General features: G+C 42.4%; 1 protein-coding gene across 1 annotated transcript in view; it reads right to left on the reverse strand.

Moving 5' to 3' along the window:
- DNAH10 (dynein axonemal heavy chain 10) overlaps window positions 1-17,641 on the reverse strand; it is a 132,177-nt gene that overhangs the window by 84,463 nt on the left and 30,073 nt on the right. Inside the window, exons 14-24 of the mRNA XM_064578247.1 lie at window positions 17,196-17,321; window positions 16,251-16,423; window positions 15,505-15,656; window positions 11,355-11,519; window positions 10,545-10,752; window positions 8,424-8,580; window positions 4,339-4,815; window positions 4,089-4,247; window positions 2,373-2,489; window positions 2,186-2,288; window positions 927-1,105 (exon numbers count right to left, since the gene is read on the reverse strand). Of these exons, the coding sequence (XP_064434317.1) occupies window positions 927-1,105; window positions 2,186-2,288; window positions 2,373-2,489; window positions 4,089-4,247; window positions 4,339-4,815; window positions 8,424-8,580; window positions 10,545-10,752; window positions 11,355-11,519; window positions 15,505-15,656; window positions 16,251-16,423; window positions 17,196-17,321 (2,016 nt within the window). The remainder of the gene's footprint in view (window positions 1-926; window positions 1,106-2,185; window positions 2,289-2,372; window positions 2,490-4,088; window positions 4,248-4,338; window positions 4,816-8,423; window positions 8,581-10,544; window positions 10,753-11,354; window positions 11,520-15,504; window positions 15,657-16,250; window positions 16,424-17,195; window positions 17,322-17,641) is intronic.

Genomic DNA, 17,641 nt, shown 5'->3' on the forward strand with positions numbered 1-17,641 from the left:
GTCATGACTTTGAGCCCCATATTGGGCACAGAGTTTACTTTAGATAGATTAGGTAGATAGATAGAGGATAGATAGTGAGATAGAAAGAAAGAAAAGGAAGTAAGGTCCATCTATTTGGTGCCTGATGGTTCTGTGTCTTGGGAGAACAAATTAAAACAGTCAAACTCTCGTGGGGCTCAAGAGGGCAGAAATGGAATGGGCAGATGCAACTCCTTTCCAGACCCTATTCTCCAACTAGCACAGCACTGGGCTGTACAGAGCAGAGGGAATAGATGGAGGGATGAATAAATGAATGGCATGAATTTGCATGGGGAGCATATATGCAAGAGGGTATCCAAATGTCATGATAGTTGCTACTTTTTTTAAAAAAAAGATTTTATTGATTTATTTGAGAGAGTGAGGGAGAGCGTGCATGAGATTGGGGCAGAGGGAGAGGGAGAAGCAGACTCCCTGCTGAACAGGGAGCCCAACCCGGGGCTGGATCCCAGGATCACAACCTGAGCCGAAGGCAGACGTTTAACCAACTGAGCCACCCAGGTGCCCCAATAACTGCTTTTAATTTCCACTTCAAACTAAATGGTTCACCCCACTCCTTAACCAAGCCCCAAGCACCAAAGAGTGTGTTCTTTTTTATTATTGTGGCAAAATACACCTGACATTTACCATTTTAAGCACTTTCACACACGTATGATTCAGTGATATCAAGTATATTCACCATGTTATGCAATCATCACCACCATCTAGTTCCACACCTTTCTCCCCAAATGGAAACCCTAAAGCCATTGAATATCGCTCCCCATCACTTCTTCCCAAGAGCCAAAGTGAGAGCTTCTACAAAATTGGCCCCAGGCTCTTTATCATGGTGGCCTCACGATCCACTGAGCCTAGTCGGTTCTCACACTGCCTTCAATGAGGGGTACACTAACCTTTAGTCCTTCGTAGAGCTCATAAATGGTCCTCAGCCCATTCATTTCCTTCTGCACTTTGAGCAGCTCTGGATACATTGTAATTGGAAGATCAAAAAGTTTCTCAGCATTAGCCAACTCCTGACGGTTCTTTTCATGTTTCATGAGCTCTTTTTCAAAAGTGGCTAAAAGTTCTACTCCTGGTGATTAAGTAAAGACATAGATCAATGAGTGCATAAAAATACAAGGTACACAAAATTAAGAAATCACAGGCAATGTACATAAACTATCATTCCATCCATAGAAGCCATCTGGGAAGACATGTCTGGAATTACCACAATTTTATTTCTCTGTCATTCTAACAGAAATCAGAGGGCCAGGTACATACGCAAAATTCTCCAGTTAGAAAATTCTGTCTCCTGGGCGCCTGGGTGGCTCAGTGGGTTAAGCAACTGCCTTCGGCTCAGGTCATGATCCCAGAGTCCCGGGATCAAGTCCCACATCAGGCTCCATGCTCAGCAGGGAGTCTGCTTCTCCCTCTGACCCTCCCCCCCTCATGCTATCTCATTCTCTCTCTCAAATAAATAAAATCTTTAAAAAAAGAAAATTCTGGGGGCGCCTGGGTGGCTCAGTTGGTTAAGCAACTGCCTTCGGCTCAGGTCATGATCCTGGAGTCCCGGGATCGAGTCCCACATCGGGCTCCCTGCTCAGCGGGGAGTCTGCTTCTCCCTCTGACCCTCCCCCCTCTCATGCTGTATCTCATTCTCTCTCTCAAATAAATAAATAAAATCTTTAAAAAAAAAAAAAAAAGAAAATTCTGTCTCCTTCACATTTATCCCTCTAAGTGGCCTCAACCTGGGCTGCACGTTAGAATCCCCATGGCATCCGGACCACCCTCCAAAACAATGGGATCAGACAATTCAAATCTGGGCCCCAGGCATCCGTGGGCTTTTGGGATCCTCAGGTGAACCCAGTGTACAGGCAAGGTTAAGAACTACTGCTCCAGGGCGCCTGGGTGGCTCAGTCGTTAAGCGTCTGCCTTCAGCTCAGGTCATGATCCCGGGGTCCTGGGATCGAGCCCCACATTGGGCTCCCTGCTCAGCGGGAAGCCTGCTTCTCCCTCTCCCACTCCCCCTGCTTGTGTTCCCTCTCTTGCTGTGTCTCTCTCTGTCAAATAAATAAATAAAATCTTAAACAACACTGCTCCATTCCATCATCCCATAAAATTCTTAAGCAAAACATACTCAAGTACCTCAGTAAGTCCAACGGAATATTCTTACCTTTATCAAGATCATCACCAACAGAACCAGGGCCTTCACGATAAAAACACTTTGCAAAATCCTCTATCTGCTGTCTATAGTTTGATATTTCACCTCGAGTAATCTGTGAGGGGCAGGATTGCATTAATTTATCCCAATGGATATTTGTCAATATCTTTACTCAGAAAGTAAAAAATTTAAAAGGTACCTCTGTGAAAGTTCTCTTGATGCCCCCAAGAGCATGCTCCACATTCACTGAATCATTAAACAGATTTGACCACATGCTTTCAATGTTGTCAACCAGTTCTTTCTCTGCATCAGAAGGCTAATAAAAAGATTTCAAAAAAAAAAAACAGAACAAACAATAAATGGTCTGCATTTGGAAATGAAATCCTGGTCAAAGCTACTTCCCAAGGATTTCTGCTTCTGATAACTAGGTCATTTGAACCCAAGAGAAAACTGCTTGAATTAGAAAAAAATTATATATTTATAATGCAAACATCAGGATAAAATCACATTTAAAAATAAGTAGATAATACAGATAGAAAGAGAGGTAACCTAGAGAGATAAGCCCTTCATAAACTAAAACCCAGCTTCAAATCAACAATCTCTAATTAAAACAAGGTTATCTTAGTTTGCTGATGCATCCAGCTGTGCTGTCAGAAGCAAAAACAAATCTCCTGTGATGAAATATAACAACATCTAGAGCCTCCAATTCTCTACAGATTTGTTATGTACACTGTCCAGAACTCACTCAGAAATAACAGGTACGTAAGGAGCAAAATGACTTGAAGGAAACCAAAACACACAGACAATATAAGCAGACCATCATGGAGTTCTAAGACACAGACTTTTAAATAATTTTACTTAATAAAGGAAAGCAAAGACACCATTGAGAACTTTTAATTATAAAAATATAAATTTTGCATACTGTGCATTTTTCTGATGAAAGGATCTCTAGCTTTTCAGGCTACTGCTCAGTGAAGGTGTTCAAAGAAGTCAAGCAACATAAATGCTGAAATACAAGTTTTATGCAAATGTAGACTTATAACAATTACTTGCTGCTGCTTTCTAGTCTGTTTTTCCAGCTGATTCTTTTTGAGTGTATGGGATGCACAGCATGCAAAATTTTGCACGCAGTTTCACGGAGATGCCACCCCCCCCAAACTCCTCTATGGACTTCTAAAGGTCCTTGAAAGCACCCTGAATGACTCCAAATAAAGACAATTGAATTATTATCCTCTACCTGTTTCTTTTATCGTCTTACACCTCCTCTCTGATTCTCCCTCCCTCACTTCTTATCATTTTTGCAAGAGCCTTTTATTTATTAGAGGAAGTTAACACCAAAAGAAGAAAGGAGGGAGGAGGAGGAAAGGAGGAGGAGGAGGAGGAAAGGAGAAGGAGGAGGAGGAGGAGAAGGAGGAGGAGGAGAAGGAGGAGGAGGAGAAGGAGGAGGAGGAGAAGAAGGAAGAGGAGAAGGAGGAGAAAAAGGGGGAGGAGGAGAAGGAGAAAAAGAATCGACATGGTGTGCAGTTACAGATCAATCTACGAAAAATATTTGAGCCATGCAAGATCAAGAAATAATCTCTGCTTTCATTATTCTAAATAACTGTGGGGTTGCTTTACATTTAAATTTTATTAAAGTCATATTTGAGAAGTATGTCTGAAAAAGGTCTTATAAGTCAACCCAGCTGTAAAATGCTTAAGAAAATCGTTCACTCGGGCGCCTGGGTGGCTCAGTCGGTTAAGCGGCTGCCTTCGGCTCAGGTAATGATCCCAGGGTCCTGGGATCAAGTCCCGCATTGGGCTCCCTCCTCTGCGGGGAGCCTGCTTCTCCCTCTCCCTCTGCCTGCTTCTCTGCCTACTTGTGTTCTCTATCTCTCTGTCAAATAAATAAAATATTAAAAAAAAATCGTTCACTCACAAAGACATTATACATTGCCATGGTGCGGTATCGCTCCTGGACATCCCTGTATCTCAGTTCCATGACCAGAGATTTACTTCTAATTTCTGCAATGGTTGCAAGGACAAACTTAAGGTCTTCAAGGGTGCTAGGGCTCTTCTTCAGGTTCTTGGCCAGCCTCTAGAAAAGAAAAGTCCAAGGACACTAAATAAACCTAGAAAAAACCTGACTTTCATGAGAGGCAGTTTCATTAAACCCAGTGATCCACTACCTCCATCTCTTCATGGAGATTATAGAGCTCCTCCTTTGCTGACTCATTGAGAAGCTTTCCAAGTGAGGTCACCCAGGACTTGGCATTTTCCTGCACCGTGTTCGCCAGGGGCCCTAGCTGCAGCCTGATGCAGTGCTCATCCTTAATTAAAGGGTGGCGCAGGACATCATAGGCTATCTTGGAATAGAACTGCAACTTTTCATCATATGCCACACAAGGAGGTTTCTTGGCGGCGAACTTCTCCATCACAATGGCTTTGTCCAATTTCCATAGAGGTCGATACCTCTTCCATTTTTGGAGGTACTTCATAAGACTAATCAGAATCCTGTGGACACTTTGGGGGATCATAACAGCTTGTTCAATTATCTGAGGGTTCAGGGAAATATCATTGTAAAAGCTGATTATAACAAGTTCTTCTTCCTCCCCCTTCTGAGGAGGGCATTCGATGCAGCTGCCGTTCATCCATCGAACAAAATGCTGGCAAAAGAAGAATCAGGGGAAAAGACAGCACTTCAGTATTTATTTTGCTTCCTATGTATATATTCATATTCAGGAATAAGTCTTGCTAATAATGGAAATCACTTTATTATTTTTTTCCCCTTCACATTTTTACTGTGGTAAAAAAAACACATGACAGAAAATTTGCCATTTTGGCCATTTAGAATGTTTATAATTCAGTTACACTAAGTACATTCATAATGCTGTACAACCCTCACGATAACCTCATTCTAGAAGTTTCTCATTACCACTAAATTACCTATTAGTAGTTACTCCCCATTTCTCCCATTCCCTAGCCCATGGCAATCACTATTCTACTCTCTGCCTCTATGAGTTTGACTTATTTTTAAATTTTTTTATTTAAATTTTAAACATACAGTGCAATATTGGTTTCCCTATGGAATGGGAGAAGATATTTGCAAATGGCATATCTAATAAAGGGCTAGTATCCAAAATCTATAAAGAACTTATCAAACTCAACACCCAAAAAACAAATAACCTAGTTAAGAAGTGGGCAGAAGGCATGAACAGACAAAGGCGACATCCAGATGGCTAACAGACACATGAAAAGATGCTCAACGTCACTCATCTTCAGAGAAATGCAAATCAAAATCATGATGAGATACCACCTCACACCTGTCAGAATGACTAAAATTAACAACACAAGGAACAACAGGTGTTGGCAAGGATGCAGAGAAAGGGGAACCTTCCTGCACTGTTGGTGAGAATGCAAACTGGTGCAGCCAGTCTGGAGAGCAGTATGGAGGGTCCTCAAAAGTTCAAAATAGAACTACCCCACAATCGAGCAATTGCCTACTAGGTATTTACCCAAAGGATACAAAAATAGATTCAAAGGGGTACATACATCCTGATGTTTATAGCAACATCATCAACATTAGCCAAACTATGGAGCCCAAATGTCCACCGACTGATGAATGGATAATGTGATACATATATATATATATCACATTATCTTTATATATACATATGTATATATATATCTTTATATATACATATATATACATATATATGTGTGTGTGTGTGTATATATATATATATATATATATATATATATATATATAATGGAATATTACTCAGCCATCAAAAAGAATGAAATCTTGCCATTTTCAGTACCATAGGTGGAGCTAGAATATATAATGCTAAGCGAAATAAGTCAATCAGAGAAAGACAAATACCATATAATTTCACTCTTATGTGGAATTTAAGAAACAAAACAGATGAACATACGGGAACGGGGAAAAAAGGAGAGAGGGAAACAAACTATAAGAGACTCTTAACAATAGAGAACAAACTGAGGGTTGATGGAGGGAGGTGGGTGGGGGATGAACTAAATGGGCGATGGGCATTAAGGAGGGCACCTATGGTGATGAGCACTGGGTGGTGTATGTAAGTGATGAATCACTGAATTCTACTCCTGAAATCACTTTATTAATAAATTGTGCTAGATTGCAAAAATAACCACAATTTTTGTTCCTCCCATCAAGGGTTGAGTCTATTGGCAAAACTGTCTATTGTGTGTGTGTGTGGGGGGTCTATTTTCCCACCCTGCCCTAGCCTGTAACTTGACTGATGGAAAGGGGCAGACATGGTGTTGTGCCAGTTTGAGGCCAAAGGCTCCTGTGGCCTGACGGTTTCCCCTCTCATGCTCTTGAAATCGTGCAACCAGCAGATGAATGCCCTTGAGCTAGGTTAGTCGATGGCAAGCCACACGCAGGAGAACCATAGTACCCCAGCCAATAGCCAGCCGATCATCAGACACGTGACCAAGCACAGCCAGGACCAGAAGAACCTCTCAGCAGAACCCAGCCCACAGAACCATGAGCGAAATACAGTTATTGTTTTAAGCCTCTAAAACTTAAAGTGGCTTATTATGAAAAAAAGCTAACTTGTAAAAGAGTAATAACCACTCCTTCCTGAACAACATCAGTTTCCATATTTACAGGTAGAGACACAAAGTCAGGAAAAGGGACTCCCCTGGGTCCCAGAACAAATCTGTGAATTTGACACCCCTTGCCGCACAGTCAAGACTTCCTCTTCTTGGGGCGCCTGGGTGGCTCAGTCGGTTAAACGTCTGCCTTCGGCTTAGGTCATGATCCCAGGGTCCTGGGATTGAACCCCATGTCGGGCTCCCTGCTCAGCGGGGAGCCTGCTTCTGCCTCTCCTTCTGCCCCTCCCCCCCAACTCGTGCGCTTGCTCGTGCTCTTTCAAATAAAATCTTTAAAAAAAAAGAAAAAGGATTCCCTCTTCCTTTAATCAAGTGTGGTGCATAACAGCAAAGCATAAGTGTGTTACACATAACTCCTCGCCGTCTGTAAAATGGGAATAACATGAAGGACCAATCGGACTGCTATCACTAGGACTCATAGGCAATGTCCATTCGGAACCACGAACTGCCAAGCACGATGCTAAGCTCTCTGCACGCGTTACAAAATGTAACCCCATTGACAGCTCTAGAAGGCAGATTCTATCATCCTCTCCACTTAATAAAGAGGTCGCTAAGCTCCTAGTTAAAAACTTTTGCTTATTTTGCTTTCGGTCATGAAATGGGAACCCTGAAGCTCAAAGAGAGGGTGTAATTAAGCTACAATGGGGTGGAGCATGACAGGTAGCAACGGGGATCAGAAAGGCAGGCAGGTGGGGCACCTGGCTGGCTCAGTCGGTTGAGCATCCCGCTCTTGATTTCTACTCAGATCATGATCTCGGGGTCATGAGATCGAGCTCAACGGGGAGTCTGCTTAGGATTCTCTTTCTCCCTCTGCCCTTCCCCCCACTCACACACATGCTGTCTCTCTCTAAAAATAAATAAGGCAGGCAGGTACTAGATTAGGACCACAGTAAGGGGTTCAGATTATGTTCTAATGCAATGTGAAGTCATCGGGGGTTCTGTAGAAGAGATGTGACATGAAATGACTTGTACCTTAAAAAGATAACTCTGTCTCCCCCCACCCGCCCCCCGTGGTGGAGAACGGATTGTGGAAGCTACTGCAGTGGTCCAGGTGTGAGATGATGCACGGGAGTCAGCCAGGCCCCCAAGGGGCGGGATATGGGCAGATGGGAGGAAACAGAGGAATCGAGGCTGGCTCCTAGGTTTCTGGCTCCAAGTTGGGCGACTGTGTTGGTGCCAGTTTCCTGCAGGAGGAAAACCTGGGGCAGGATCAAGTTGCAAGATGGGGAAGGCAAGAACTCCACCCCGGACATGCCAAGACTCAGGTCGGAGGGGACGGACCCATCCAGGAGGCAGGTGACTCGAAGAGCCTGGTGTATGGCAGAGTGGTCTGGGCTGGGGATGGATGTGGGTGGTCATCCCCAGAGCGGTGGCATTAAAAGCCATGGGACTGGCCGTGACTGCATGGAGAGGAGAAAAGGGAGCTGGGATCAAGCCAGAGTGGGGCACCCTGGGCTCTAGAGCTCTAGAGGAAGAGCCTGGAAGGAGTGCAACAGTCTGGACAAGGGGCAGAGTGGAGCCTGTGTTCTTATGACCTCGGCGACTCGAGTCCCAAAGCTCGCGGGCCAGCTGTCGGTGGCAACGAGCCCCTGTGAAGCCACACAGACGTGTCCACCCTTACCTTGGTGATCTCCACGCAATTTCGGACGCAGTGGACGCACATTTTGTCGATCTCGTTTGCATTGGGATGCAGGATGATCTCAGGAGCCGTCAGAATGGTGTCCGTTTGAAACAATGGAACATTCCCAAGGATTAGAGAATTAAAAGACTGCAGATTCCTAGGAGGGGTTAATAAAAGAGACCCAGGGCTCACTGGACTGAAGTACAACCAACACTCGAATGAAAGAGCCGGCGTCACCGAAGTCACATGTGAAAGCCCACTGTGAGGACTACCACATGCAGAGTTGGTAAGGGACAGGGTACACTGAGTTTCCTTATGCGCCCCTGTTTGGGCCTACATTTTTCAATAGCTCATTTCTACTTTTGGGAAGTGAATATCTTGTAGTTGGAAGACACTTAAATAACAGTGATGACTTCCAGAAAATGTTCCACCTGTTTCAGGAAAAACTGTCTTCACACTGGCTTTGTCTTCCCCCAGGAAGTCCCTCCCTCTTGTAGCTCACTCCTTGTCTTCAGGATTCAGCTCAAACACGGCCTCTGGAAGCCTTTCTCGACTACTCAGTCACAACAGCTGCTCCGTTTTCTCCCAGGAGCCCTATTCTGCCTTATTTCTTTCACAGAAATCATCTTGGTTATGTCTGGTTCCTTGTGTTTTGTGTCTCTCCTATGAGGATGGAGAAGCACCAGAAGGACAGGGGCCCTGTCTGGTCCAGTGCCTGGCATGTACAGGCTCTAAGAAACCTGTGAATGAATGAATGAATGAATGAGTGCATGGATGGATGGATGGATCAGGGGAAAACATAGCATATTAGAAAGGGAAACACTGCAGGAGGTGCCCTATGTAAGGGGCTGCTGCAGGAATCTAAGAAGCAACAATAAAAAAAATGAAATGTGTAGAAAACAGATCTTTGTAAAGGATCAACTTAGTGAAATTTGTCAAACTGGGTCCAGGAAGCAAGACAACCAAAGGTGTTTTATTTATTAATGTCTTGTTCCAAAATAGATTTTAGCAGCTCACAAAAATAACTGCAGTAAGAGACCCTAAAATCAAAGTGGGATAAAATAAGGAGACACTAATCACAGATATTTAATGAAGTGATAACTGACCCAGGTTCACATCCTAGCCCTTCTTCTTACTAGATGTGTGTGTGGCCCTAGGCAAGTCACCTATTCTCCCTACAGTCTGTGTCTGAAAAATGGGGATGAGATTGTAAAGAGTGTAACACGAGCCGGTACAGAGTAAGCTCCCATATATGATAGATTTAAATATATATATGTAGTCAAGAAAGAGACAATGCAAACATAAATACCTAAACACTTGCTGCATTTAGGCTACAAATTTCATTCTGAGTTTCCCAGCAGCCAAGGAGAAAAGGGAAAGCTGTACAGTCAACAATTCATAGAATCCACACCATTTAAAAACAAAACAACAAAAAAATGAAGGACAAAAAGAAAACTACTTTTTCAGGAGGCTAAGATCAGAAGGGATGCTGCAGAAATTTCTTCTGGGGTTCTTCACAAAGGGGTTGCATGATGAAATGAACACCACCTTTGACAATATGGAGGTAACAGTCCCAGTGATGAAGTTCCTAGGCTGCATTCCTAGAATGATCCTAAGTCAATGCAATGAAGCCCAGGCAGTCAGCTTTCACCTGGCCTAGCTGAGGTGCTGGGCTGTGGGCTAAGAGCTCTAGGGGGGTCAGGAGAGCCTTGTCTGTTGTGAGGCTGGCCCACATGACAGGCATTCAACACATGTGTGATGCCCATAGCAGCCAGGGATTTACTGTAGACCATCAGGGAGAGTAACTGGCTCATATGTCCTTCAGTTCAACCTCTCTCAATACAGGGGAGGGCATCACCTAGGATTTGGGTAATACTGAGCAACAGGAATTCTCTGTAAGAGAGAGACACATGTATGTCTTTCAGATAGTTGAAGTGGGGAGAGGGATCATTTCCTTTTCTGAATGTTGAGCCAAAATGGAAAGTCACCCTTAAACCAGAAAGCAGACTGTCCAAATGATTTCTATTATGCATTTTGTGACTCCCTCTTTAACTATTCATATATGTAAACTATTTTAATCTATGCACCCTGTCTTTAAGACAAGCAACAAGATTAACTTACTTCAGGATGAGCTTTGTCAAGACCTCATAAATTTTATGTTCCCAGTATTCATAATAGGAGGCCAGCTTGGGAGCCTTGCCCGTGTTGGTGTGGATGACCAGACCCTCGACTTTGGTCAGTAGAGGCCCAATGGTAAGATACCACCTGACCATGTGATCCACATCTTTGGCCCTTTCTCGTTCGATGTGCTCAAAGAATTCCTTCACGCCTAGAAAGCAAGACACCTGTTACCATTCTTCATGAACGCAGGAAAGGACATTACTCGCAAAGCAATCCAAACATTAGCTGTATCTCTTAGAAATACAAAACCAGCCTCTAACCGAGATTGAAAGCAGAAAATAAGTCAATACCAAAAGTCAAGACATGCCCTAAGCAAAAAATAAACGACAACATGGGAATGCCCATTGTGCATGCCAAAACAGACCACATACAAGAGATGACGTTTATACCTCTGGGCAATCTTGCTTTTCTTAAATTGCTTTTTGACTACTCTAAGACCACTTAAAATACCTTGTTGAAACAAGTAAATGTGAGTCCATAAAAACACAATCTACTTTACTGTTACAAAGTTATTGACAAGAGTACTACTGATTTTCACAGACTCAGGAATTTGTAAAACTGTCTAAGCAATATATAAAACATGGCAAAAAGCAAGAATTACTCATGATCCTTTCAAGTAAATGACTGAAATCTTTAGGAATGGTTTTATTCCGTTCGTGGAATAAATGTGTGTGTGAGTATGCGGGCAATCATAACCAACAGGTTCTTTTCATTTCTTCTGTAATCAGAGAAACAAGAAATCATACCTACCTGGGAGATCTTCCTCACTTTTAGGTGCCGGATATTTAAAGAGATTTATAGACTCTATTAACGTAAGCCTGTTAGAAATGTCATCTGCATTCTTATGAATCTGGTGGACAAGGGACTCAAATTTCCCAATGGCCTGTTTGCACCGAGTTATGTAGTCAGCAATACCTTTGGGGAAAAAAAGGAGAATGAGAAAAAGATATTTGGCTTTCAACTCTTTCTTTCCATACCCTGCCCACCAACATCTGGAAGGTTAATACTGGCATCCCTTCACAGGAAAGACCCTGCTCATCTCATCCCTTTGGGTCTTTGTGGTGGCAAACAAACACTTAGCACTTTTAGGGACCAGGACAAGGAGCCCTGTTCTCAGAATCAACCAGGGACGCCTGGGTGGTTCAGTCGGTGAGGCGTCCACCTTCGGCTCAGGTCATGATCCCAGGGTCCTGGGATCGAGCCCCACATTGCGCTCCCTGCTCAGTGGGGAGACTGCTTCTCCCTCTCCCTTTGTCCCTTCCCACTGTTTGTGCTCTTTCTCACTCACTCTCTCGCTCTCAAATAAATAAAATCTTCAAAAAAAAAAAAAAAGAATCAAGAAATGATAAATTTTCTCTGTTCAGATTTTAGCTAATCATCATCTAATGCACTGTGAGGAGAAAGAGAAGGTCCAACTCTGCTGTCTTCCCACTGCCATGGAAGCATGAACCCTCCACTCTACCCTAACCTGCCTCCAGTCTCCTTTGGCCTGTTGCTTAGAAAAGTAGCCAGCAATAACATGAATAGTAAACCTGGATTAAGAACATGTAATTTGTCAGGTAGTGGTCTAAACATGTTACTATGTCATCAAATTTTTACAACAATCCTGTGGATTGGGTACTAAGATTATGCTGACTTTACAGATGAGGACACTGAGCCTCCACAAGGTTGAGTCACATGGGGAGAGCTGGACGTTTAACTCTGGAGCCCAAGTCCAAATATACATGTTCTCCATACAAAGGAGAAGGGAAGAAGAGAAGGAAATGACAAGGAAAAGAGGAGAGAATATTTGAAAAGAAGGAAAAAAGATTTAAAATGCCTTGCCTATTTAAAATAGTAAAGGGCACGTGTTGTAATGAGCTCTGGGTGTTATACGCAAATAATGAATCCTGGAACACTACATCAAAAACTAATGATGTACTGTATGGTGACTAACATAATAAAAATAAATAAAAATAAATAAAAGTAAAGGGAAGGTGCCTGGGTGGCTGTTGGTTAAGCATCTGCTTTCGGCTCAGGTCATGATCCCAGAGTCCTGGGATCGAGCCCCACATCAGGCTGCCTGCTTGCAGAGAGCCTGTTTCTCCCCCTCCCTCTGCCTGCTGTTTCGCCTGCTTGTGTGCACCCTCTCTCTGTCAAATAAATAAAATATTCAAAAAAATTTAAATTAAAAAGTAGAGGGAACTTCTACTTCTAAGAAGAGGGAGTAGACATGCTTTTCCTTATTCCTCCTGCTAAAGATAGTTAAGAACCCTGCACATTATCTATAAAACAAATATAAAACTCTAAAAAATAGAGAAGAAAAGAGTAGAAGCCAACCAGCTAGGGACCTTGGGACCTGAAGAATGAGTTCCCTGGGTTCCTTTTCCTTCTATATCTCAGACTTTGAGCTTAAGAAGTTGGCAACCCATAAATGCCAAAGCCCCCAAAAAGCCTGCTCTCTCTAGCCAAAGCACCAGGAAAGGGACATCCTGGCAAGACAGAAAATTTTACACAGTAACTGCTCTACTCTAGCCAAACACCATAGAAAAAACTGTGACCTCACCCAAGCCCTTGCCAATAAGGACCAGTTGGGGGGCCTAGACTTCCACCTTCCTAATACTGTGAAGAGGTACCCCAGCCCCTCTGCTCCTCATGCCTGCCATGGTAGTATCAGAGAAGGCCATGGAGGTAGAAGGGACTGTGTACAAAAAATTAATTGTATCTCTATAAACTAACAATAAACATGTAGACACCAAAATTAAAAACACAGTATCATTGACAACCACTCAACAAAAGATTAACCACTTCCACATAAATCTAACAAAACATGTACAAAACTTGTACGTTGAAAACTACGCAGTGCTAATGAAAGAAATCAAAGATCTAAATAAATGGAAAGATATACCATATTCATGGATTGCAAAGCTCAACATAGTACCGATATCAATTTTCCTCAAATTATATACAGAGCTAACATAACTCCCAGCAAGCATTTTTTGGTAGATATAGACAAGATTATTCTAAAATTTATATGGAAAAGCAAAGAACTAGAACAGCCAAAACAATTTGCTTAAGAAAAAAAATGAGAAGAATCAACCTAGCCAATTTCAAGACTTATACCATATAGCTACAGTAATCAAGACTGTGATACTAGCAGAGGAACAGACACATAGATCAATGGAAAAAAAATAAAGAACCCACAAGCAGACCCATACAAATATGCCCATGTAGCTTTTTTTTTTTTTTTAACAAAGATGCCAATTCAATTTAATGGAAAAAGTTAGCCTTTTCAATAAATGATGCTGAAGCAATTGGAGGAGGGGGAGAGAAGGAAGAAGAAAAGGAGGAAGGAGGAGGAGAAATAAATTTCAACTTAAGTCTCGCACTTTGTACAAAAAAATTAACTCAAGATTGATCACAAACTTAACTGTAAAATATAAAATTATAACATATTTAGAAAAAAAATAGAAGAAAGTCTTTGGGATGTAGGTTGAGGCAAAAAGAGTCCTTAGACTTGACACCAAAAGCATGATCCATAAAAAGAAAACTTGATAAAATGCGGTTCTCAAAATTTTAAACTTTCAGTCTGCAAAAGACACTGTTAGGACAATGAAAACACAAGCTACGGAGTGGGAGAAAATATTTGCAAACCACATATCCAACAAGGGGCTAGTATATATAATATATAAAGAACTCTCAAAACTCAAAGTAAAAAAGCAAACAGTATAATTAGCAGAGGGGCAAAAGACATAGACATTTCACCAAAGAAGACACACAGAGGCAAACAAGCACATGAAACCATGCTCAACATCATTAGCCAATACAGAAATGCAAATAAAAAGCACAATGAGACCATTACACAGCTATGCAATTTAAAAAACAGTGACAATACCAAAATGCTGGCCAAGACCCAGAAAAAAATGGAACATACATTGCTGATGGAAATGTAAAATGGCACAGCCACTCTGGAAAACACCACGGCAAATAATAACAACAATAATAATAAAGCCTAAACATGCAAGTAGCATAGGACCCAGAAATTGCACTCCTGAGCATTTATCCCAGAGAAATGAAACTCATGTTCACATAAAGCCCCACACACAAATATTTTTCTAGCACAAATGTTTACTCACCATAGCCAAACCTGGAAACGATCCAGGTATCCTTCAACAGGTGAATGGCTAAATTAGGGCACACCGATACCATGGGATTCTAGCCGCCAAAGGAACACACTACTGATACATGTAACAACTTGGACAACCTTCCAGGGAATTATGCTAACAGAGAAAAGCCAACCCAAAAAGGTTATGTACAATTTCATTTATATAACACTCTTGAAATCACAAAATTATAGACATGGAGAGCAGATTCCTGGTTGCAGGGCTTGGGGCTAGGAAAGAGAGTGAAGTGGATAGGACTTTAAAAGGGCGACATGAGTTCCCCCTGCAGTGTGGAAACGCTCTGCATCTCAACTGTATCAATGTCAATGTGTCTGGAGTGTGAGTTGTACTACAGTTTTGCAAGAAGTTACCGTTGGGGGGAGACACTGAGTAAAGCATACACAGCACCTCTCTGTATTAATTCTTACAACTGGGTGTGAATCCACAAATTATTCCAAAATTAAAATTTTAATATTAGAAAAATATTAGGAAAAAAGTAAAAGTCATTTTATTTTTGGAGGACAAAGGGTTGGGTCAGCAGAGTGTCCAAATGGCATCCTATCTGGTCTTCAGTCCCAACTAAAGCCTTGAGATTAATTCTAAGTTCCACCAAGTATAAATGATTAATGTTCAAAACTCAGGTGTTAGCGACATCTACATACACACAAAAATTATAATTCAACTAAAACAATCTAAAAAAAATTATTTTTGCATCCCGAAGTCTAAAAGGTAATAAATAGGTAGATGAATTATGTTACCTAGTGAGTTCCAGTTTAGCCTCTTATATCCAGACCTAAACACTCTTATTAATTCCTGGGAATGATCGTCGAGAAGAAGAGACTCTGCCTCATTTAACGTTCCTATGAGCATGTGATAATGATCCAACATACGCTGTACTCCTTCCGTGTACCTGTGCATCATAGGAAAGTCACTGATACTAGGACGTACAATGCAGCTCATAAAAAGCTTAACCTTTTAGATAGGTTACAAAAGACCATTAACCAGGCTTAAGCTATGTCTTTTTTTTTTTTTCTTTTTTTAAGCAGACTCCCCGCCCAGCATGGAACCCAACACGGGGCTCGAACTCACGACCTTGAGATTGAGACCCGAGCCGAGACCAAGACCCAAGCCAAGACCGAGAGTCAGACACTTTACTGACTGAGCCACCCAGGCACCCCCAGGCCAGAGCTTTGATAGAAAAACTTGCAGAAATTGAAAATAATGCCAGTCTTCCCACTGACCTTCTTTTTTGGAAAATATTGGTTACTTTTCATTAGAAACTTATTTATGTTAACACGTAATGGAGTTGTTATCGTTACTTTTAGATAAATGGATGAATACATAGTTTAAACATTGCTTAGTTTTAATTTCTCATCCTGGTGGCTATAAAATGCAGAAAAAAGCAAGCAGGAGGGGGTAGGGTTAGCATGAATTTTTAAGAATGTATAAAGGGGACCTGAGATCAATAAGTTTACTGTTGATTTAAGAGAAGAATCTTTTTTACCTAAGAAATTTGTCCTCCTGGAGAGCAACATTTCTTGCTAATTCAGGGACAGAGAATCCTAGCTGTTCCAAGTACTTTGTTTCGTTAATAATCTCCTTGAGAGCAGGTGAAAAATTGATTGCAAACAGAGACCGCTTGTCAGCGTTGGCCATCTCGTCAGCAACAGAAGAAGTCTGTGGAAGAGAGGTCTCACAAGCATGGCAGGGGTGGTCCGAGAAGCAGCCCGTACAACCCAAGGTCCACATACATTTGAAAAAGATCAGCATAGGGCCCTAGATGGGGCCAGACTGGGGAGCCGGCTGGAGCTAGCTCGAATACATATTTTGTTCAGTGAACAGTGTTTAAAGAATTTAATTTAGTCACTCACATTCCCAAATTGGTCAACTGCATGTAAAAATCCAGAATTCTGGCTTCCCTACCAACCCCATCCAGCCCTCTGCGCTCATTTTGGTCCCTGCTGCAGGATTTCAGAGACCACAGTTCTAAAGCCTCCACGCCCAGGTCTCTCCTCCCCCCGAGGATTTCTTTACTGAGCATCTGCCGTGTAGCAGGCTCTGTATAGCCCAAGTGCCGTGGACAGGGGTGAATCACGGGAAATGGCATTTTCCCGTAGGTCAACTGCCAGCTGTTTCACACATGGTTCAACGAGCACTTTGTGTGTTGAGGTCCTCTGATCCGACTCATTTTACAAATGGGGAAACTGAGGCTCGGAATTGAGCCGCTTGCCCATGGAGTGAACAAGGCTGCTGGATTCCGGCACGTTTCCTAGCCATGACGAGATGCTCCCTCCATCTCCTCCCCGGGCAGCCTCAGCCCTTCTTTGCCTTGGATTTTGGAAATACCCATCAACGGCAAGCATGGCAACACACCAAACCTCAAGAAAATGGCAGACGCCATCATCTACCCTGACCGCCCTAACCTGGGCAAGGATCTGGAAATACACACCTTAGTGAGCAGACTCTTCTTCATAAGAGTGGGCAGGACCAGCTCCGTGGCCTCTCTCCACTGCTCGTACTTTCTGTCCTCATAGTCCTTCATTGTCCTACCCACTTCCAAGTACTTTTGTTTTACCTGTCAAAGAATTCAGGCAATTGTCAGTTTGCCCTTGGAAATAACACTTTTCTCTCTCTCTCTCTTGCTCTTCCCCCAATCGTCCTCTTTTTAAAAAAATGATCTGTGAGCACATTTTGCAGAAGGAAGCGTACAGATTTTCACAAATTTTGGAGGGTGTGTTTAAGATGGTATGGCTTGAAATCCACACCAACTAGGAGAGATCAGCAGACCCCAGCCCGAGAGCCAAGAACAGCTTTTACATTTTTAAATGATTAGCAGGAACCCAAAAAGAACAACAGTGCTTTGTGACATGTGAAAAGTACACGAAATCAGAATTT

Source organism: Mirounga angustirostris, unplaced genomic scaffold, assembly GCF_029215605.1.
Source record: "Mirounga angustirostris isolate CCGP_5_RB_7025 unplaced genomic scaffold, mMirAng1.0.hap1 SCAF_14, whole genome shotgun sequence".
In the NCBI taxonomy this organism is placed as follows: Eukaryota; Metazoa; Chordata; class Mammalia; order Carnivora; family Phocidae; genus Mirounga; species Mirounga angustirostris.